The sequence below is a fragment of the Eublepharis macularius genome, chromosome 12, assembly GCF_028583425.1.
Source record: "Eublepharis macularius isolate TG4126 chromosome 12, MPM_Emac_v1.0, whole genome shotgun sequence".
Classification (NCBI taxonomy): Eukaryota; Metazoa; Chordata; class Lepidosauria; order Squamata; family Eublepharidae; genus Eublepharis; species Eublepharis macularius.
Window position 1 is genome coordinate 57,500,293 of NC_072801.1, and position 23,606 is coordinate 57,523,898.

The 23,606-nt window shown below is 46.0% G+C and overlaps 1 protein-coding gene across 1 annotated transcript; it reads left to right on the plus strand.

Annotated features, from left to right (window-relative positions):
- Positions 1-5,209: 5,209 nt before the first annotated feature.
- LOC129340127 (serine protease 27-like) lies at positions 5,210-23,120 on the plus strand. The gene is made up of 6 exons (XM_054994720.1): positions 5,210-5,307; positions 6,058-6,078; positions 9,907-10,063; positions 19,383-19,657; positions 20,453-20,622; positions 22,580-23,120. The coding sequence occupies exons 1-6, from the start codon at positions 5,250-5,252 to the stop codon at positions 22,847-22,849; spliced, it is 951 nt and encodes a 316-aa protein (XP_054850695.1). The 5' UTR covers positions 5,210-5,249; the 3' UTR covers positions 22,850-23,120.
- The last annotated feature ends 486 nt before the right edge of the window (positions 23,121-23,606 follow it).

A 23,606-nucleotide genomic window follows, 5' to 3' on the forward strand; every position in this document is an offset into this window, starting at 1 on the left:
GAGGAACGAAGTGGAGCTGCATTTATCTTATTGCCCTAAATCCAGGGCCGCTTTCACACGCACCTGTAAGATCACACAAAACTCACAGAATGAAGAGTCTTCCTAGCATGATTTCCCAGCACAATCCCCTTTAATGGCATGATGATCCATACGTTTCACGTGATCTTCCGGAGGCTTTGGCCATGTGGAAATGGCCCAGAATCCCTAATTTAATCTCATGCAAATTCTTTGCGAATTATGGTCTTGTTATTGGTTGCATTGTCTCCTAGCTGCTTTTTGTCTGCTCCTTGCAACTGCAAATAAGTAATCCTCACAAAAACCCTGTACGGTATACCATGCTAATTATCCCAGCATATCTAAACAGAAGCCTAAAGATAAAAGTATAACAGCTTGGCTAAAGTAAAGTGAATTCATAGGAACCTGTTTCCAACAGTTTTAGATGAATAGCCGTGCTGATCTATAGTAGAAGAGCGAGATTCTCTCAAATACCCTGGAAATCTAGGTGCTGTGGACACAAATCTTGCTCTAATTCCAACAGGTATCCTGATTCTGATTTCAGTCACTTTTCCACAAACAAGTTCTATGTCTTCCTTTTCTCTCCACAGGTTGACTCAGGAGGACCCGTGGTTTGTGAAAGTGATGTCGGTTGGGTCTTGGCTGGGATTGTAAACTGGGGCGAGAGCTGTGCCGAAGGCAACCACCCTGGCGTCTACACCTCCCTGCCTTATTATGCCAGCTGGATCTCTGAATATATACCCAACATGACCTTTGTGGAGTGCAAGAATTGTGATAGGAATGCAGGGATAAACGGTGGAGATGGGAATGCAGGGATAAACGGTGGAGATGGGAATGCAGGGATAAACGGTGGAGATGGGAATAACGGTGGACTACAAAAGTCCTTTAGTCTGCTGTCTCTCCTGGGGTGTCTCATATTTGCTCTCCTGTGAGATATTTATTTTAGGCTGAGAACTCACCCAGTGGAATTTCCTTTTGCAACGTGCTGGGCTTTAGCTATGTCCAAAGCCACCACATGCCACAGGAAGCTTACCCCTACTTCTGTCCATTTCCACACGTCTTCCCCCCCCCCCCCGAAAAATAGCGCAAAACTTACAGAACGACATGCCTTCATGGTGCGATTTCCCGACATGACTTTGCTTTGTGACTTGAAGACATCAGAAAATGCGCCACGAAGCAAAGTCATGATAGAAAATCGTGCCATGAAGGTGCGTTGTTCCGTAAGTTTTGCGCTATTTTTCGGGAGAGGGAGATGTGTGGAAATGGCCTCTGTCTTTGAGCATGTTGCCATTCTGATCACGTCAAAATCATTTACCCCAAAGAATCTTGTGAATTATCATTTGAAGAGATTGCTGAGAATTCATCTTCCTTTGAGATTTTTCAGCCAGGGAACTTTCATCAGGAACCAGGACATGAAGGAAAGTTGTGGGGTCAACTATAAGTTACGTTCAAGATCCATGATCAAATCTTCTAACGTATTTTTTTAACTTCAAAAACCAGCTGTGGGGAGGTGATTTGGGTTGGTGTCACAACACTGAGAAAGGGGAGTTTGTTTTCTCTGTGTGATTTTTCCTGTGAGAAATCCCCCTATGGCTGCTACTGACCCTGCCGAAGGGAGACAAATTCAGTATATGTCCTGGCTTTTTACTTTATTAGAGCTAATAGGAGAGATTGGATTTGCTATCTGAAAAATGTCCTGTGGGGAAAGGATTAACATCCAGCATCACAACCATGATCCAAAACCCCTCCTCCTCCACTGCTTTATCAGGTTATAAAATATGGTGAGAAATCTAATCATAGAAGTGCCGTATAGATTTGAGTTGCCCCTTGCATGCCACCCAAAGAGATGTTTATAATTAATTTTCTTAAATTCCCGGCCATTTCCAGTGATGTGGTAAGAAGTGATAAATAAATCCAATGCCCTAGAGTGTGTGTGTATGTGAGAGAGAGAGGGAGGGAGAGAAAGAGAAGAACCATCGAGTTGCAGCCAACTTATGGAGCCCCCTGCTGGGGTTTTCAAGGCAAGAGACTAAAAAAGGTGGTTTGCCTTTGCCTGCCTCCGCCTAGTGATCCTGGACTTCTTGGTGGGTCTCCAATCCAAACACGAACCAGGACCGACCCTGCTTAGCTTCTGGGATCTGATAAGGTCAGGCTAGCCTGGGACATCCAGGTCAGGGCTCAAAACCTCAGACTTGTGATAAATCAAACCCTCTGAATGTGAGGTCAGCCTACTGAGGGGGACTCTTTGATTCAATCCATTATTTGTGATGCTTCAGGCCGAAGGAAATGGCTCAGTTCTTTAGATTGCATGCATTATTTTTACTTCCTCAGTACAATGCTTTATAACACTTACCACTGTTTTAGTGCTTTTATTCTTTGTATGACTCAGCAGTCAGTGCAGTCTTTTTTATTGCCCCTCGAATGACTGTGTTGGAAGGAATACCCAGAAAGGTAAAAGGCTGGTCAAAAAGGAAAAGCGGATAGACTTCTCGTCAGATTCCCAACAGGAACAATATTTTTTCCCCAGTGCCTTTGAGGAAACTTCTTATTTTGGAACTTGCCACAGAGTTATTTAGGATGTATTCACAATGCATTGCACCATCCTTGTATGTCTCAATAAAAATATAAGGAACGTTATGCTTTATTATTCCCTATAAGTTATATATTTCACAGCAGTATGCTTCTGCTGGTAGAGGCCAGGGAGCAATCAGAAGGCATAACTAGCATTCCTTTACTACAGTGATCATCATGAGCAAGGGCCAATTTTTTTTAAAAGCCCTATTCCACATCTGACAGAAAAAGTACATCACAAACAACTTGCATTCTTTTGCAAATCTGCAACTAAAAGAGAAACCATGCTCATTCAGACTAGTAGCCCATTTAATCCAGCATATTTTTCCAACAATACTAGTGATGCCAGAAAGAAGCCCAGCAGTGTGGATACAGAGAGAGAGAGAGATCGCAGAAGCACAAAAAAGGGAGACCATATCTCTCCAGCAGAGGGCAGTGTAGAAAAACACACAGTTTAAGCCTGGGGATCACTCGGTGCCTAAAAGGTACACTGGCCACACCAATGCCTGAAGGAAGGATCTAATCCTTTACCCTCTGCTCATGTTCACAACCAGCTTCCCTTAATTATCATTAGTTTTTTAAAAAGCAGAGAAAGATGTCCTGTAGGGAAAAGAAAGCTAGATTGACACATCAGTAGGATTCCAGTGCTGTAAGATGGTCAGCAGATAGACACAAGACGTGGTAGGAAGGAATGTTATCTATACGACGCAAAATATCATAGAGATATGGAAGAAGAGGAGAGGCTAAATAGAGCATCTCCACCACCACCACCTATGGTGACATACACATGGGAGCTGGAAGTGTAAGACTGTATGTGGTTCTAGGTTTTTCGGGGAGGGGAAACATATGTTGGCCTGGAACAATCCATGGTCTTTGAGCCGAAGTCTGATGATATTCATTTGACTGTGGTGTTCCAATTTCAAACTGGGATTCAAGTCATGTATCATTCCAATCAGTTGTATCTATAAAAATCTATCATGTCCAAAAGAGGGATTTTGCCATCTCCATGTCTTTCATCTTGGCCACATCCATGTCAGATTTCTTGTCAGACAGACCAGACCCTCAGGGTATTTGGAATAATAGTCAACAACTATAAGGTAGGACTGGCCATTGAGGGAAAAAATGTCAGTTGCCAACTTGAACCGGGGCAATTCTGGGATCTCGTGGGAAATCATTGGCTCCCTGCAGTTGCTAGGCTGAAATTCCTGGCATGGTGCACAATGTTCAACCCGTTGCTCTATGTGAGTATTCATGTTAGGCCAATACATGGTTTGCCGAGCTTGTGCCTTAGAATTCTGCATGCTTTGCTGGGCAGAGTGAAGCAGGGCCAGCATGTGAGACCGTGCATCTTGGGGGATCAATATTTTAGGGCTAATCATGAGTAAGTCATTTTCAATCTTGATTTGATCCCAAAGAGGCTGTAAGGACCAGGCCTTATACCGACTAAGACAGAATGCTAAGTTTGAAACTTTGGTTCAGGCCTCATGTCCTGCAAATTTCTTACTAGGCTTGTTTACGGGAAAGTCCCTAGCTCTGATAATTAACTGCACAGAGCTCTTAGAAGCTCCTAGGCATCCTGAGTGGCCTGTAATTCTTGGTCCATCCTTGTATGATCTTACAGCAGCTTTAGCAAGGAATCAGTAAGTGGTTCATTATCCACCAAACTATAAATTACTTTGTCCTCATAAACGGGATCAGATGTAGAGGGCGGAGAGAGCGTGGTAGCTCCGGAAAGGGTGTCTGCTGCCAGCATATCTTTGCCTTTAGTGTCAGCAATCTGGATATATTTGGCGCTGTAAGAGCATCCTTTGTACTCGTGCTGTAGCCTTTCCAACAGGCCTGGCAAGAATTGCTTCCCAGCATTTGTAGTCTGACTGGACCATCACCTGGGCACCAAACATGTACTGATGGAATTTAGTCTTGGCCAAGAGAATCACTAGAAGTTCCTTTTCGATTTGTGCATAGTTTTGCTTAGCCTCTGTCAGTGCTCTTGAAGCTAAGCAATAGGTTGCTTTTGTTGAAATAGGCATGCTTTAGACGCATCTGCTTGTACCTCCAATTGTTCTCCTGGATCAAAGTATCGGAGTACTGGAGCAGTCGGGATGGCTTGTTTGAGACTGTTCATGGCTTCCTACTGTTCAGGCTCCCATTGCCACAGTACAGCATTTCTCAACAGGGCTCACAGAGGTACAGTCAGACTTGATTCATTTGGTATATATTGGGCCAGACACAGTATAATACCTAAGAGTCTCCGAAGGTCTCTCTTGTCCACAGGTGGGGGCAAATGAAACAAGACCAACAGGACCAAACTAAATCTCACAGATATTAGGAGAGGACCAGACTGTTCCATTACATACATACATACATACATACATACATACATACATACATACATACAATAAATATACCACAGAGAAGGACCCAGATAGTGTTAAAGGACAAGATTTGGGGTTCCGCTGGGATAGACAGAATTCAGGGATTGGGGAGTACAGGCTGCATGTCCATGCTCAGGAAGAAGGAAACTCCACCAGCCCTACCCTTGCAATGAAATTTTTATAATGCAGATAACAAAAGTCACAGAGGTTATAAACGCCTGTTTTCTGGGTGTGTTTGGAGCAAAGCTATTGAGAGGACACCTCAGAAGGATTAGAGAAGCTGAAAGCATGCCTGTGGTGCCCCCCTTTCTGGCTGTATTGTTGCTTCACCTGGCTGTGCTACAAGGTGATTAGTGCTGTGGGGGTCATTGAAAAGTGTGAGACTCATCCTCTTAGTTCTGCCGTTCCTTTGTAAAGATTGGAGGGAGGGTAAAAATGAGGTCTTAAATCCAGGAAGAAACAGAGATCCCTGGATTGTCATGTAGAAACAAACGGGGCTTCTTGTCTGTTGTGCGGCCCTGAGAGGACAGTGGGCGTGGAACATGGTTGGTAATTAGGACACAGGTGATTTTATAATAGGTAACTTATCACAGTGTTCCTGATACCAAGTAGAAAGCCATATAGTCTAGGACTTAATTTCTAAAACAAAAGGCATGGGGTCTTCCAGGAAGTGCCATCTTTCCTCTGGGATCCTTTCCCCCCCAATTCCAAATGTATGAGTAGCTGGACCAATTGTCAGTATGCCAGAAGACACCTTGAAAAGAGAAGAATGATAGAAATGAAAAGATAGTACAAGACTGCTTAACTTGCATTGTAGGTCTATGCTTGGCATTCAAAGTGAGTTCCAGAGCTAAGACCCACCATGACTACTAAAAGCAAGGGAATTAAAACTACTGTATGAATTTGAAAATGGCAAGAAACATATCAATAACCCACTATGCAAGATGTTAGGTTTTTCTTCAAATTGGAGAAGTTTGCAGCCCAGAGTCTTTCCCCTTTGCTAATGTATACAATTTTAGTCAAGGCAGTGGGGGGGGGGGTTGTTTCTTGCTTTGAGTATCACCTGACATGTCTTCTCTTCTGGTTTTTCCCTCAGGTGTTGCCCACTCAGAAGCAGGTATGAGGCCTTTAATAGACTGGAATGAATTTTTGCATACAGATTTTGCAAGTGTGTGTATGAAGGGTGTAAGAATCAAAAAGGGGTGTTTACAAAAGGTGTGTGTGTGTGTGTGTGTGTGTGTGTGTGAGAGAGAGAGAGAGAGAGAGAGAGAGAGAGAGAGAGAGATGTTCCGTCAAGTGGCCTCCAGCCTATGGTGACCTATGGTGACTGTATGAATGAAAGACCTCCAGAACATCCTATTGTTAATATAATTACTTGGATCTTGCAAAATGGAAAAAGTGGCTTCTTTTATTGAGACAAGCCATCGTGTTTTAGGTCTTCCTCTTTTCCTACTGCCTTCCAATTTTCCTGGCATTATTGACTTGTCTTCTCGTGATGTTACCAAATTACAATAGCTTCAGTTTTGTCATTTTAGCTTCTAGAGAGAATTCAGGCTTGATTTGTTTGATCTAGAACCTACTTATTTGTCTTTTTGGCCATTCACAGTAACCGAAAAACTCTCCTCCAGCACCACATTTCAAATGAATCAATTTTCTTCTTGTCAGCTGTCTTCATTGTCCAACTTTCAAATCTATACATAGTAATGGGGAATACCATTGTTTGGATTGTCTTGATCTTGGTCCCCAGAGAGACATCTTTATTTTCCAGAGTCCAGCCCTGACCCCGTGTAGTGCCCAGTGTCCACCATCCCCCCTCCCAGCGGTGACAGCAGCATGGCCCCCACCCCATCTCTCCTGGAGCCCAAGGGAGGCCCAGCTTACCACCTGGATCACGCAGGGATGATGGCGGGTCCAGCTGCACTCCTTGATGGTCCTCTAGTCTGAGGTTTGGAGAGCTCTTCCCTGACAGAGCATGATGGAGGGGGCCGCCCCAGTTACCCTCTTGAACTCCATGCCTCACACTTATCTTTAAGAATCTTTTCTAGTTTCGTCACAGCTGCTCTTCCAACTCTCAATCTTCTTCTGATTTCTTGGTTTTGTGTAGTGGTTAAGACTGCAAGACTCTAATCTGGAGAACTGGGTGTGATTCCTCACTCCTCTGCTTGCAGCCAGCTGGTTGACCTTGGGTCAGTCACAGCTCTTCCAGAGCTCTCTCAGCCCCCACCCACTTCACAGGGTAATTGTTGTGAGAATAATAATAATACACTTTGTAAACCACTCTGAGTGGGCATTAAGTTGTCCTGAAGGGCGGTATATAAATCAAATGTTATTATTATAATATTATTATTGGTTGCAGTTTCTTCTTTCGTTGATAATTGACCCAAGGAATAGAATATTTGGAACGGTAACAATGGAAAAAAATGGATGCCTGTTTCAGGGTAATCAGTTTCCCTTTCTGGAATGCAGTTCTGATGGGATCAACCTTTCCAATTTTCTGTTCCTCTGGTGGGGCCTGATGTGGGATAGTGGTACAATCCTGGAGACCTGGGTTCAATTGCTTACTTTACTGTGAAGCTATCTGAGTGTCCTTGGAGCAGTCACCCTACCTCACTGGATTGTTGTGAGAGTACAGTGGGAAAGGGGAAAGCACACACTGCCCAGAGCTCCTTGAAGGGCAAGATAATAGTGGCCTAAAGAAACAGGCACCTTGTGAGGATTTTGCCCTATATGGAAAGCAAGACTCTCATATGTTAAAGGGGAGCATTCATGTGACAGTATGCTCATTCTGAATATGACTCATAACTTCCCAAGGGCTTTCCACTTTACACTGGATTTAAAATAAGCCTCAAACTCAAATGGGAATCACCAGAAGGGCTGTGGGGGAGTCTGCTTGAACACAACCTCTGGCACCACTGTAGGAGGACTGGGTTGCCAACTCCATGTTGAGAAATTCCTGGAGCTTTGGGGGGTTGAATCTGGAGAGGGTGGGGTTTAAGGAGGGGAGGGGCCTCAGCAGGAGTGAGTGCTATAGAGCTCACTATCCAAAGCACCCATTTTCTCTAGGGAACTGACCTCTGTCACTGGGAGATCAGTTGTAATTCCAGGAGATCTCCAGCCACCATCTTGACGCTGGCAACCCAAGGGAAGGGGAAGGAATTCAGCTCTACTTTCAAAATGGATGGGGGCAGATTTTGTTGCTACACACCACTGCCCATCCCCTTTTAGTTTTTTAAAGGGATTTTTTGCCTTTCCTTATTCAATTGCCCTGTAGCCTTATGAAATGGTTCAATAGAAAAAATGAAGGGGAAGAGCAGTTTCCAGGCTGTGCAGGGGGTGGTCCTGGAGAAATAACCGTTCATATCTGTGCTTTTGTGAAGGTGAAACAGGAAGGAAGGAGGGGCTGGGGGGGCAGTGACAATGAGTGTGCAAGAACAAGGATGGGTGGAGGCCATTCTCTCTGCTGCCACTCCGTCCTCTTGCTGCTGCTGGGATTTTACGAGGCACAATCTCACATCCTTTTGTGGACGCAGCCAAAGTAAAAATGGGTCTGCTCAGTACCTGAATGAGAGACCTCCCGGGAATCTTATCTTAAATGCCTCATAAAGGCAGGGTAATATCTGTGAGCTGTGAGAATAAAGTGTGGAGCCTGAAGAGGTTATCATCTTCAGGTAAACAAAGGTGTGCCTTGGCATTGGGAGACTTCCTGTCATGGGCCGTTTCCGTACTACTCACCTTCAATCAGAACGCCACAGAACGTTGCAAACAAACCCCAGAAGATAGCATTTTCTCATGTGAGTTTTGCACGACATTGCGCATAACTCGCGCAAGAAAACGCTATCTTCCATGTTTTGTTCGCAACGTTTCGTGGTGTTCCAACGGAAGGTGAGTAGTGTGGAAATGGCCCTGCTCGGAATGGAAATTGGGAGGGGAGGTGTTTTGTGTAGTGATGGAGACGTGTCTTTGACATACGTGTATGGCAAACAACAAATCGTCGTCTATGTTTTTTCCTTGTTTGTCAGATCATCTATCCTTTTTCCAGGAAAAACTGGATTGGGAACCAGACCTTGAAGAGCAGTATAGAGCTATTCATTTGCTATGTGGTTCCTTCCATAAATTTAGGGAAGGCAGTTTCAGTAGATACTAGGAGTTGTTGGCTCACCACACAAAGTAATTGTCCCTCTTGCGAACGTACAATTAATCTCCTTCTGTAAATGGGTCTACTCAGATGGGATACTTTGCTCATTTGACTGGATGTATCATGTCCATCAGTCCTCCGGAAGGCAATCGATACTTCAGGGCATTGCTGCACCTTCTGATCTTGCTGTGTAATAACTCCTCCTACGTACATATATATGTCTGCTAACTGAAGGCAATAGTTGACAAAGTCAACTCTGGCCCGAAAGCTACAATATAAGTCCCAGTTTAAATCTCACAAAAAGGGTAAATAGCGCCTCCCGAGGACTATTTCAGGACTGTATACAAATATACAAAAGAATATCCATATTGAGGGGGTTGTATTCTGATATTCTTCACTTCTTCTCAGAACCATGTTACTCTGAAGCTGCAAAATGAAACAAGAGTCCAGTGGGATCTTAAATTTATTCAACTCAAACTATTAGGAATTAGAGCTCCTTTCATGCATTGCAGGGTACATCCATAAGGCCAATGCTTATATATTTATAAGCCAAACCAGCCTCTCTTTGTGACATCTCACCCTCCCCCCTCCCTGTGTGAATATAAATATTTCAGCCTTGTAGGTGTATCCTCCAATGCATTTGATGAAGGGAGTTTGGACTGAAGAAAACTTCTGCTGGAATAAATACTGTTCATCTCCCAAATGCTACGGGGCTCCTATTTGATCTATGCCTTCGTAATGATTCCATTTTATAATCATTGACCTCCACCCTGCTTCATCCTCTCCACCTACACCTTCTTTGCTTTTCAGACTGCGGTCAGAATGGGTCTTGGATTGTTGGGAGGAAACCAGCCAATACCGGAGAGTGGTCCCAGCTGATCAGCATCCTGTACAATGGCGAGCACTTTTGCGGAGGCTTCCTCATTGCCAAGCAATGGGTGGTGACAGCAGCTCATTGCGTGAATGAGTGAGTATCTGACGCTCATCACCGAATGGGCATGGTGAAATGCCAGCCAGAAACAGCTGCAAAGGCAGGCTGGTAGCCTGTGGTTTAACAGTCAACAGGGAAGTCTTAGGGCCAGAATACATGCTCAGGTTTTAACAAGTTGAGTCAGGGTTCCCCAGATCCAATTTGGATTCCCAGCAGCCCCAGTGAAGCTGCAAGGAATGGCTGTTTTAAAATAGAGGAGAATGGTTTTTTAAAAAGAATAAGATACAAGGCATTACAAGATGAAAAAAGAAGAGGTCTAGTGGTGCCAAATATCAAGTTATAACATCAAGCAGCTGGCCTGGTTTGGATCATAAACTGGATTAAAAATCCAAATGATAGATTAATAAGATTAGAAGCGGCCGATCTGACCGAAGGCCTACATAACCATCTTTGGCCAAAGAAAAGAACAAGAATACAGCATAAAAGCCATGTAATTAGAGACAGTCTGCTTAAAATCTGGGAATGAGGATCAGTCCTCCAACATCACTAGTAATGTCTCCAACTGATGCCTTTTGTGATAAGCGTGTGAGGAAAAGTAATGATTTTATAATTTATCAAGATATTATAATAAACTCTCAAAGAAAAATAAAATTGTGACAAGAAATCAGTGAAGAAGGGAAGAAGATACAATGGCTGGTCTATCTTCAGACAATCTCCAGACTAAAAGAAGCTGTCCATGATTATAAACTTAACTGATTTTGAAAAGATAATTATCCAGTGGGAGGATCATTTGTTGGGACAAATTTATAAACATTTACTTCAAAATGATACAGAAACAGGACAAGTCAAAATGTATATACTGAAATGAATCCAAAACTTTGGAGAAGAGATAACATTTCAACAGTGGGAACATTTATGTACGAAGGATATAAAATTTACAACAAGTCAAACATTAAGAAAAAATTGGTACAAGATGTTTTACCAGTGGTATATTACTCCAAATGACAATGAAAAAATAGATAAGAAGTATATAGTGACATGCTTGAAGTGTAAGGAAGCGGAAGGCACCTTTTACCATTTGTGGTGGATATGCAAAAAAAAAGTTTTGGAAAGATATACACACTGAGATTCAGAAGATTATAAAAATTGATTTTGCTATGAAACCAGAAACTATGTTGTTGGGAATATTGTCAGACAAAGTCAAAAGAATACTACATGAATTATTCAGATATATGCTGATGGTGGCTTGAGTAGGAGTAGTAGTAATAATATTTGATTTATATACCGCCCTTCAGGACGACTTAACACCCACTCTGAGTAGTTTACAAAGTATGTTATTATTATCCCCATAACAACAAACACCCTGTGAAATAGGTGGGGTTGAGAGAGGTCCTAGAAGCTGTGACTGACCCAAGGTCACCCAGCTGGCTTCAAGCGGAGGAGCAGGGAATCAAACCCGGCTCTCTCGATTAGAGTCCCATGCTCTTAACCACTACACCAAACTGGCATTCTAATAATGGCAAGCAAATGGAAAGAGGAAAGAGGAAGAATACCCAGCTAGATAAAAATGGAAAGACAAAATGACAGAATATGCAGTAATGGCAAAATTAATGATTTATATAAATAGAACACCGATTAAAGAATTTGAAAAAAAATGGGAAATTTATTTTGCCTATTATAGTTAGAGACTGGAAATAAATGAGACAGATTAATTTAGTAATTTCGGTTACGAACTCTATTAAAAGTTCTAGAGATGCTGTTTATTTTAAGGTTTAAATTTTAGGGATAGTGTATAAATATATATGTTATTTAATTTGACTAATATAACATAACTAACATGACACAATTTACTATGGCCAGTATTTTAACAACTTCTCAGGTTATAATCAGTTTGGATGTAAGATAAGTGTAATAATCAATATTGGTATAAAAACATTTTAAAATATAATACAAACATCTTGTGGTTGTTTTAACAATGAGATTTATTAGGAGGGAGAGACAAAATGTTTTGAAGAATGGTTGTATTGCAATTTGAATATGAATTATAAATGTTATAGAGTTATTGTGTTGTATTTCTAACAGTCCTTGGAAGGTGTATCTTAACTAGAGATGGGCACGATCCGCATTACAATCGGAAAAAACCCATGATAATGGCGATCGTGCGATCGTGTACCGGCGGATCGTGATCGTCCACAGCCAACGATCCAGTGGTCGGGAGAGGCCTGGATTGGGGCGATCGGGCTCGGATCGGGGATCCAGACACACAAGCGCCAGCAATCTATTCCCCTGGCAACGGAGCCAGGGGAATGCCTGAGCTCTGTTTGCCCTCCTTCTGTTGCCCTGGAAACCCCAATGGAAGCCCAGCTTTCCTTGATCAACAGGGCTTCCTTCCAACCACGGAGCAGCTGGCGAGCTGCCAGACCCCTCGCCCCCTGAGGGGAGGCGGCTTTCCGCTGCCTCCCCGTGCTTGCCAGGCCCGGCAGCCGCCACCAGTACCCACCGTTCCTTTCTTGCTGGGAATACAAGCAGGCTCTAGTTTGGCCTGACAGGCAGGCACATGGGGGGTGCTGCCGGTGAGCAGCCAGACCCCCCGCCCCCTGAGGGGAGGCAGCTCATTGCCACCTCCCCAGGCCTGGCCGCCGCCGCCACCACCCACCTTCCCACATAGCTGGGAATAGCAGCGCGCCCCACTTTGGCCTCCACGATCCACGATCCACGGCTCGGGAACGGGAGATGATCAGTGCGGATCGTTAATTCGGGATCGTCACCGGCACCGATCCACGATCAGCTAGATCGTTTATTTTTTTTGGATCGTGCCCATCTCTAATCTTAACTTTCCATCAATTATAATTTTTATTCCCCCTTTCTTTCTGTACCCTATTATTTGTTTAGAAAATAAAATATAATTAAAATATAAAAATAAAGGAGAGCCCAAATGTTCCCTTTGCCAGTGCAGTTTCCACGGCATGGGAAAATGGCTCAAGGGGGGAGGCAGAAGCCTTTCCTCCTGTCAAAGATGTTCCAAGCCTATTTGGGCTCTTCTTTATTTTTAAAAAGCCTCTCCCCACAGCTGCTGTGTGTAGGGCTGCCAACCACCACATGGAGCCTGGAGAGCTCCCAAAACTGCAGCTGTCATCCGGAGATCAGATAACGTTTGCCCTCAAGAAAATGGCTGCTTTGAAGGCTGTATGGCATCACATCCCCGTGCTGAGCTACCCTTCTTCCCGGCAACTGGCCCTCCCCAGGCTCCACCCCCAACCTGGAGCTGGCAACTATAGCTAAGTGGTTGTAGGGAACCTAAGTTGGGTCTAGACCCTGTTTCTGCTGTGAACTTTGACAACACATCAGTTTCATTTGCAGATGGGCTGAGGACTAGTCCGTTTCCTCAGTTGATTGCTGAGGAAACATACAAGAGGTGTGTTTTTTTTTGTCTTAAGTCCAAACAGAATGGGCTAAAAGTACTGGAGGCACAGGTGACAACTTTAAACTACCAAGTGGGATTCAAGGCTCTCTGCAGCGTTTTTGTGTTAGCCGTATTGCAGAGCTTTCCCCACCACCACCTCCCCTAGGCAGTTGCACGTGGTGTTTTTTTTTTTAAGGCACTATTAAATAGTGGGTTCAGACTTGAAGTAAACCAACAGCTCTTTATTCAGTATAACCACACACAACAACAACAACTGACAGAAACCCTCAATATATATACATACCAGTTTTCCCTCCCAAAGAGTTATAGCCAATGAGAACACGTACTTTAGAATACCCTCGTTTGCATAACTCACATACATTGTAACTTATTTACAGCTCAGTGATTGGTCTTTATCTGGCTCTCCTGATTTGCTGCAACCCGTACTTAGTGGCCACTGATAGCAAAGCCTTGAGTTCTCTATCAGCTACAGTTCGACCAATACATTACACTCCTCCCCCCTAAGTCAGAACTGACCTCCTAACAAATATAATCTTTCAGGTGGCTGGGAGTAGTCCGAGTCCGCTGGGACCTTCGTAAGGTCACTTGAGGCGAGGGACAAAGTGCGTCCGACAATTGAGCCGGTGTTTGGGCAGTTGGTAGCCCGTTACTTAGTTCCGCTTGGTTCTCGGGGGTAGTACTTGCCTCTGCAGCCGGTGAGCTGACCGTTGGTGCCTGCTGTGGTATAGCTTCACTGTCCGTTTCTGGAGGGATGGTATCCTGTTCACTGGGCGTTGGTAAGCTCTCGGCTCCCGTTGTCCTGGTCGGCCATCTGCGTCGTAGCTGGTCCACGTGTCTTCGTAGTTTCCTGCCATCCGCAGCGACAACGGCATATGACACTGGTCCCGTTGTGGTGTCCACGGTCGCAGGCACCCATGGCAGACGTCCGCTGTAGTCGCGGGCATATACGAGATCCCCCGGCTGGAAGGTCCTTACCTCTCCTTCCGGCATGGGCCTTTCCTCATCCGCTAGGTCGGGGTGCAGCCTGTCGAGAGTCACGGTGAGCTTCCTGTTCATTAGTAGTTCAGCGGGGCTACGCCCTGTCGTAGAATGCGGTGTGACGTGTTGCTGTAACAGGAACGCAGCCAATCGCGATTGCCAGTCTCCTTGGCTGATTCGCCGAAGGCTGTCCTTTGTTGTCCGCACCATCCGTTCTGCCTGCCCATTGGTGGAAGGGTGGAACGGAGCAGACGTGACTTGCCTGATGCCGTTGTTGGCCAGGAACTGCCGGAACTCCGCTGACGTGAATTGTGTTCCGTTATCTGACATTACCGTGTCAGCCAAACCGTGTGTTGCAAACAGCTGACGTAGGGCCCTAATGACCACAGCAGTAGTCATTGTGGAGACGGGAACAACTTCTAGCCATTTTGAATAAGAGTCCACAACTATTAGGAAGGTTTGTCCCTGAAATGGCCCTGCAAAATCAATGTGGAGTCTCGACCAGGGTGCTCTCGCTGACTCCCAAGGATGTACTGGGGCTTGCGCTGGAGCTGGGCGTGTTTCTTGGCACGGCTGACAGGTACGGACCCATTCCTCGATAGCCCTATCCATGCCTGGCCACCAAACATAGCTGCGCGCCATTGCCTTCATGCGGACTATGCCTGGGTGTCCGCTGTGTAGTGCCTCCAGCACTTGTTGTCTCAGTTTGCTGGGAATTACAACTCTATTTCCCCATAGCAGACAGCCCTTGTGCACTGAGAGTTCGTGCTGCCTAATGAGGAACGGCCGAAACTCTTCGGCCAGCTGGCCTGATGGCCACCCCCTCCACACCCAGTTGAGAACGCGGCTGAGGGTGCGATCTTTAGCAGTGTGTGACGCCACGTCGGAGGCTCTAAGTGGTGGACTCGGCAAGTCTTCCAGCAGCATGATGTGATGAGCTGGAGATGGGTCGGTCCCCTGGTCAGCAAGTGGCAGGCGGCTCAGGGCGTCGGCATGTCCCATTGCTTTGCCGGGGCGGTGCTGTAAGTCGTAGGAGTAGGCAGACATGAACACCGTCCACCGCAGCATTCTGGGCGAAAGGATTTGAGGCGTTTGCTTGTCTGGAGAGAGTAGTCCCAGGAGTGGTTTGTGGTCGGTTGCGATGAGGAACTTCCGGCCGTAGAGGTAATCATGGAATTTTTTCACCCCAGCTACGATTGCCAGAGCTTCCTTGTCTATTTGGGCATAGTTTCGTTCTGCGGCCGACAAGGTTCTTGAAAAGTAGGCGATGGGTGCTTCATGCCCGGTATGCATTCTGTGGCTTAAGACGGCTCCGATACCATATGGGGAGGCGTCGCAGGCGAGTACGAGTGGTTTTTTCTCATCAAAGTGTGTCAGCACGCTCTCTGACGACAGTAGTTTTTTTACTGCTTCAAACGCCGCGGCTTCTCTTCTGCCCCACCCCCAGGGGGCGGAGGAATCTAGAAGGCGGTGCAGGGGTTCTGCAATTGAGGCCTTATGTGGCAAGAATGCGTGGTAGAAGTTTAATAGGCCCAGGAAGGATTGTAGTTCCTTCTTTGATCCTGGAGGAGGTGCACTTTTAATGGCCCGTACCTTTGCTGATGTGGGATGAATACCGGCTGCGTCAATGAGGAATCCCAAGAATTCCACACTCTCAGCAGCGAATTGGCATTTCTCTCTCTTTACCTTTAAGCCGGCGTCTTGTAGTTTGCGAAGGACACAGCGAAGCCTCTCTGCAAGTGCGCTTTCTGACTCCCCCGCGATTAGGACGTCATCAAAGTACGGAATGACGCCTGGAATTCCGCGTAGAAGTCCTTCCATGATGCCTTGGAAAATTCCTGGGGCGACGTTGACGCCGAATTGTAGTCTCTTAACCTTGAACGCCCCTCGGTGTGTCACGATCGTTTGGGCTTCTGCCGTCGCCTCGTCCACAGGTAGTTGTTGGTAAGCCTGTGCCAAATCAAGCTTGGCAAAAATCTTTCCCCCTTGAAGCGATGCCAGGAGATGGCTCACGACTGGTACTGGGTAGGCATGTTGCTGTAGTGCTTTGTTGATTGTGCATTTATAATCTGCGCAAATTCGGACCGCTCCATTGGGTTTCAGTGGGGTTACTATGGGAGTTTCCCATTTAGCGTGAGAAACTGGCTCCAGGATCCCCTGTTCGATCAGACGATCCAGTTCCTCATCTATCTTTGGCTTGAGCGCAAATGGAACCCTGCGAGGCTTCAGGCAGATGGGGGCCACGGCTGGGTCTAAGTCAAACGAGACAGGCGGTCCTGTGTAATTACCAAGGGCCCCGTCGAAGACTGCTGAGAACTCTGCATACTGATGCTACCTCATCACGATGCAGCCGCTGCACGCCTGCGATTTGGATGCCGAGAGGGCGGAATCAGTCGAGGCCAAGTAAGCTAGGTTGGTGGCCTTGAACTACCACTAATCGTAGTGGGCCAATAAAGTCCTTGTACTTTACTTGGAATGTGCCGATGCCCATGATCGGCACGCGGCGGCCTTGGAAGTCTTTCAGCACCATGTTTGCTGATTCAAGATGAGGTGTGGATGACCTTCTGTGTATCAGGTTGAGGGTGTGTGACGAGATGATGGATAACGCGGACCCTGAGTCGACTTCCATTTCACATGGCATGTTTTGGATTTTCACGGTTACTTTTATTTTGTTGCTGCTTGGAGGTCGTAATGCTTGCACTGATGACTCACTAGTCTGGGCTACATTAGCGTGGCGTATAGTGACTGTATGGCAGTCGCTCTTGCGGTTGGGTGCCTTGTTGTAGCCCAGTGCTGACTTGTGGCTGGACTTGGGCGATCCGACTTGGTTCTTTGCAGAGCGACAGGCTCGAGCGATGTGTCCCATCTTCCCGCAGTTCCGGCATTGTGCTTCCCGGAACCGGCAGGACTTCCTCCAGTGAGGTCCTCCACAGCTTGCGCAAGGGGTGCCCTGAAATGTTGTGGCCCCCCCCGGTTGCTTGCCGTGGAACTTAGTTCTCAGGACCTCTTCTTCGTCATCCTCTGATGATGACAGGTCCTCTACACACCCCTGATGTACCTGTTCGGCCCTGCGGGATGATGGGGAAGTGTGCGACTGCCGGACCTCTTTTGCAGACTGTTCTGCTGCTTCAGCAGTGAGTGCCTCCTCATGCGCTGTTTTGAAAGTCAGCTCTTTCTTCGCAAAGAGTCGTCTTTGTAGTTTTTCATTTCGCAGCCCACACACCAACCTGTCCCGAAGTGCCATCTCTAGGTCAGGGAAATTTCATTGACGGGCTGCCTGCCGGAGGGCTGTGACGAATGCCGCTATGGATTCCCCTTGGGCTTGGTTGCGGTTGTAGAACGCGTGTCTGCTGGCTATTTCTGATGGCTGTGGTGAGAAGTGTTCTTTGAGTCTGTTCTTTATTGTGTCGAACGGTGTAGTTTGAAGCTGGGCTGGCGCCACTAGTGCCCGTGCTATATCAAACGTGGAACGCCCACACACGCTGAAGAACGTTGCTCTCGCGAGATCTGTGTCTTCAATCTTGTTCGCCTCAAGGTAGAAGTCGAAGCGGGTAATGTAGGATTCCCAGTCCTCGGCTGTTGAGTCAAACGGTTCGAAGTGGCCCTTAGCGGCCATGTCTGCCTTCTGGACGACGCGAGCGTATGTCGGATGGTGGAGGTGACAATTCCTCACGCTTAAGATTTCAGCTTAGGTCTTGGGGCTGCCTACCCAAGCACCTTGTTAGTGATATCGCTCTGGTATTGGGGCTGCATACCCAATCAGAGATCCCATCCTCGTCGCCAGTATTAAATAGTGGGTTCAGACTTGAAGTAAACCAACAGCTCTTTATTCAGTATAACCACACACAACAACAACAACTGACAGAAACCCTCAATATATATACATACCAGTTTTCCCTCCCAAAGAGTTATAGCCAATGAGAACACGTACTTTAGAATACCCTCGTTTGCATAACTCACATACATTGTAACTTATTTACAGCTCAGTGATTGGTCTTTATCTGGCTCTCCTGATTTGCTGCAACCCGTACTTAGTGGCCACTGATAGCAAAGCCTTGAGTTCTCTATCAGCTACAGTTCGACCAATACATTACAGGCACCAACATTGCAATGTTGCTATATCATTTTTTTAAAAGGGGGGGGCGAAAATGGTTATTGTTCAATAGGGTTCCCAGGTGCCCGCCAGTGGTGGACAAACTCCTGTGGTTTGCAGCCTTGCCTGCCAATCTGCCAATGATCTGCAGGAGGTGACAAGCCACCTCAGGAGAACATGCAGCACATGCCCTCTTGGAAGTGATGTTATCATGATGGCCGCAGGAGCACTCCTGTGCTTCGTTTGGGCCCCAAATGGGCTGCATTGGCACCGCACAGAGTGCAGGAGCGCTCCCATGGCCAGCATGATGACATCACTTCCAGGAGTGATGTCATCGCACGGCACTGGCACACATGCCCAGAGACAAACACGCCCAAGATAAGTTCCAGATCCCCCTCACCTCCCACCAGGAGGGTATAGAGACCAGGCAACCCTACTGTTCAACCAACCAGGATGCAGGGGAATAAAGGGGAGGATGAAAAGCAGGGCCAAGGCCAGGCTTCACACCAAAGAAAGCATTCTGCACTTCAAAAAAGCCCTGGTTTGACTATCCTGGAAAAAAACCATCACGATATGTGTGCAGGGAGAAAAGCTGCAGAAGAACCGGGAAAACATCAATTTGCCTGCAGATGCAGCCTTTCTCTGTGCAGAATGCAAAAAAGTCTGGGAAGCAGCTTGGAGACCATGCGTGCAGATCCCTGGAGAGAAATCAGGTCAGAACCGATGAAAAAGCCCTGTGTGGAAAAGGCCCAAGTTAAAGCCTGGGCAGGGGAGGGAGTTAACTTGGCAAGACACTCCAAGCCTAGTCTTGCAAGCATCCTGTATCTGTTATCTTTTTGCCTTTGTTTTCATACTTCCAGGAGCATGAGCAACTATACAGTGTTGGTACATGCTGCCCATCGGTTTCAAAATTTTATTCAGTGGTACCGAAAGAGAACCACGATGAACCAGATTATTCCCAATGCTAACTTCAGTGGCAACAAAGGATCCAGTGGGGATATTGCTTTAGTGGAACTGTCATCACCTGTAACTTTCATCAGCAACATCCTTCCCATCTGCTTGCCTGATCCTTCTGCTCAGTTCCCCAATGGAGCAAACTGCTGGGTCACTGGAGGGGGACAGATTCAGACAGGAGGTAAGGAGATGGTGGGGGGGAGGCATTCTTTATGGTGTTCATTCTGACAGTGACGTTTCTTTCTTATCAGCCATGGACGTGCAGAAGGCAAATCATAATACTTAGCATTTGTATAGGGCTCTCAAATTCTCAATTATTCCAGACACTTTGCATTTTTGATTTTACTGTAATCCTTAAAAGAACCCTGCAAGTTAGGCCAGTATCATCTTACAGGTGGGCGTGGTTAAGGCTTGCGACAGGCCACCTGGTCAGTTCATGGCCTGGACAGGATTTAAACCAGGGACGATCCATCTATAAACCACGATGCTACACCAGCTCATGAGAAAAGAGACAGGCTTCTGCTCTAAACTTTGTCACCAGGATATAACAACAGACCAGGAGAAACAAAGGAAACAAGGGATAAAGGAAAGGATATTTGATTATAAATGCTCAGGGTGCTGGGTTCAATCCAAACAAATTTTCTGCTGGAGTAAAAGGAAAGATGGGTCCCATCCGATCATCCAAAAAGGCTACACTGGGAATCATGGGACCTGCCTGACCAAAATCCATGTGGGATGGTGGGCAGTAGCAAGAAGGGGAATTAGAAGATATTGAGTGGGGGGAAGGGGGGGAAGCTGGCTGCATCCATCTCACTGTTTTCTACACAAAATATCAAATTGAGGCAATTGTGAGATTCAGATAACACTGACTCCTGGCTGTCCATGAGGATCACAGGGATAGGAGGTCATCACCTCTCTTTCAAAAACAAACACAAGTCTCTTCATTCCATGAGCACAAAGTGTCTTTTCCCTACAGTTGACTTGGGATACCCACAACACCTTCAGGAACTGGAGGTGCCGATCATAGATAGAGACACTTGCAATTATATCTTCGGTGTTGCTCCAGAGGCTGATCTGGGGCCCAACCCAGTCAAGGAAGATATGATTTGCACTGGTTACGACGAAGGGGGACAGGATGCCTGCCAGGTAGGACACTCCATTACTTGCCGGGCCTTTTGCCCGCGGTGGGCCAGAGTTACCATCTGATGCTGGCAATCTGCTGGGACAGCTTGGAGGCAGGGGCAATGTTGGCTAAACAATAGAGGGTTGGGTGAATCCTGCAGCATTGCCACGTTACAATGGTGTCACTTCTCCTTTATCAGCGGAAGTGACATAGCGCTAACATTAGTTGCTGAGGAGCCCTCTTTATTTTTCCTCTGCTAGTCTTTTCAGCAATAGTGGAGAACAGGGTGGGGTGATCAGCCGAGAGGCCAGCCTAGGGAGAAAAAAATGGGGCTGCATTACTCTCATTACCTCAAATCTAGGATGCCTAATTTGCATTTCATTATGGTTCTGTTATTGGTTGCGTTGTCTCCCAGCTGCTTTGACTGCATCCAAGAAATTGGGATAGGTGGTCTGGAGATCTCATGGAATTATAACTGATCTCCAGATTAAAGACACCAGTTCCCCTGGAGAAAATGGCTGCTTTGGAGGATGGAGTTTATGGAATTATACCCTGCCCTCTCCAGGCTCCACTCAGGAATTTCACAACCCTGTTTGAGGAAGTTCTAAACAATGGAGCAGAATGCTTATCCTTTACCTCATATATCTAGGCCAGTAACAGCTTGAAGCTTACTCTAAAAAAATTAAAGCAGCCAGATAATAGCTCAAGTGGGCAGTAGGTAGCAAGCCACAAACTAAAACAAAACCTGAGGGAGCAAGCCATATCTGCAATACTAAATCAGTGGCATTCTGAAACTGGCATGCAGGCCCGTTATATGCCCACGGTCAGACAGTTCAAAAATAGAGACCTCCTCTCAAGGAGACCCTGTTCTGGCAACCTCGCTCGTGTGAGGTGAGGTGTTAATGTGAAGTATATTAAGAGTTTATTATACTGGTCATGGGAGCCTAGCTTTCTGGCCCGTTCTTCTCAGCCTGGGTCTTGCCAAGGATATCTCTCAAACCCTGAGGCTCTCTTATGGACCAAAGGGTGGAAAATATTATGAATATTAACAATGAATAGAAATATTTTGTGATTTATTCAGCACTTTCTTCGTTTTTAAAAAAATGTATACCCTCCCTCTCCATCTTGAAAGTGGTTGAAGTAGAACATTGTAATGGCTGCAACCCACTAAAATCCAGCCAAGATCAGTAGCGTTCTGAAAATGATATACCTAAACTCTACCTCAAGCCTGTGTAGAATGCCACTAATTGGGACAAAACTCGAAGGAGCAGGCCATATTGGCAAGTCAGGGCCAAGCTACACATGACGAATGACACTTGAACGGCAAGTGGATTGAGTGGAGGGCAAGTGAACAGGGAGAAATACACTTGCTGTTCAAGTGTCATTCGTCATGTGTAGCTTGCCCTCAGTGGCACTCTGAAACTGGCAGGCAGGCCCATTATATGCCCAAGGCCAGACAGTTCAGAAATAAAAGTAATGGCTGTGTCCCACTAAGATCCAGCCAAGATCAGCAGCGTCCATCAAAATCTACCCCAAGCTGGCGTGAATAAAACAGCTTTCATCCATCAACTAAAAACGTTAAAGGCCAGATGAATGTCTAGGGAGGACGTACCCTATAGTGTTCAAAGTTCATATAAATAATCCTCAAAACAACCCTATATGGTTCGCAAGGTTTATTATGCCAACCCTATACAGTACACACCAGGTTTATTATGCCAACATATCTAAACAGAAGCCTGAAGATAAAAGTATAACCGCTTGGCTAAAGTAAAGTGAATACATAGGAACCTAATTCCAACAGTTTTAGATGAATAGCCGTGCTGATCTATAGTAGAAGAGCGAGATTCTCTCAAAAACTCATACCCTGGAAATCTAGGTGCTGCTGGACCCAAATCTTGCTCTAATTCCAACAGGTATCCTGATTCTGATTTCAGTCTCTTTTCCATGGACAAATTCTATGTCTTCCTTCCCTCTCCACAGGTTGACTCTGGGGGACCCGTGGTTTGTGAAAGTAATGTAGGTTGGGTATTGGCAGGGGTTGCAAGCTGGGGAGACGGCTGTGCCCAAGGCATCCGTCCTGTTGTCTTCACCTCCGTGCCTTACTATGCTGACTGGATCTCCAAATATATACCCAACATGACCTTTGTGGAGTGCAAGAATTGTGATAGGAATGCTGGAAAGAAGATTGGACCAGAAAAGGCCTTCAGTCTGTTGCCCCTCCTGGGATGTCTCATGTTTGCTCTCCGGTGAGATATTCGTTTCTCTGCCTTCAGGCTGACAACTCACCCAGTGGAATTTCCTTCTGCAATGTGCATGCTTTAGCTATGTCCAAAGCTACCACATGCAATGGGAAGCTTACCCCTGCTTCTGTCTTTGCGCATGCAATCCATTCTGATCACATCAAAATCATTTACCCCAAAGAATCTTGTGAATTATCATTTGAAGAGGTTGCTGAGAATTCATCTTCCTTTGGGATTTCTCAGCCAGGAAACTTTCAACAGGAGCCGGGACATGTCTTGGAGTCAAATATAAGTTACGTTCAAGATCCATGATCTAATTTTTTTTTAACTTCAAAAAACAGCTGTCGGGAGGGGATTTGGGTTGGTGTCACAGCACTGAGAAAGGGGAGTTTCACTGTCTTCTCTGCATGATTTTTCCTAATAAAATCCCCCCTCTGGCTGCTACCGACTCAGAGCCAAGCTACAAGTGACGAATTGCACTTGCCTGGCAAGTGAACAGACTCAGGGCCAAGCTACAAGTGACAAATGACACTTGAATGGCAAGTGTATTTCTCCCTGTTCACTTGCCCTCCACTCAATCCACTTGCCAGGCAAGTGTCTTTCGTCATGTGTAGCTTGGCCCTCACATGTATTCCTCCCTGTTCATTTGCCATTCATTTGCACTCCACTTGATCAAGTGGAGAGCAAGTGGAGGGCAAGTGAACAGGGAGGAATACACGTGTCTGTTCACTTGCCAGGCAAGTGCAATTCGTCACTTGTAGCTTGGC

What these genes read in the sequence shown, in the direction of transcription:
- LOC129340127 (XM_054994720.1), top strand. Translation starts at nt 5,250, where the DNA reads ATGCCTGTGGTGCCCCCCTTTCTGGCTGTATTGTTGCTTCACCTGGCT. An exon ending in GGGACAGATTCAGACAGGAG is followed by an intron (nt 19,658 to 20,452) that starts GTAAGGAGATGG and finishes TTTTCCCTACAG; the next exon opens with TTGACTTGGGATACCCACAA. An exon ending in GGGGACAGGATGCCTGCCAG is followed by an intron (nt 20,623 to 22,579) that starts GTAGGACACTCC and finishes CCCTCTCCACAG; the next exon opens with GTTGACTCTGGGGGACCCGT.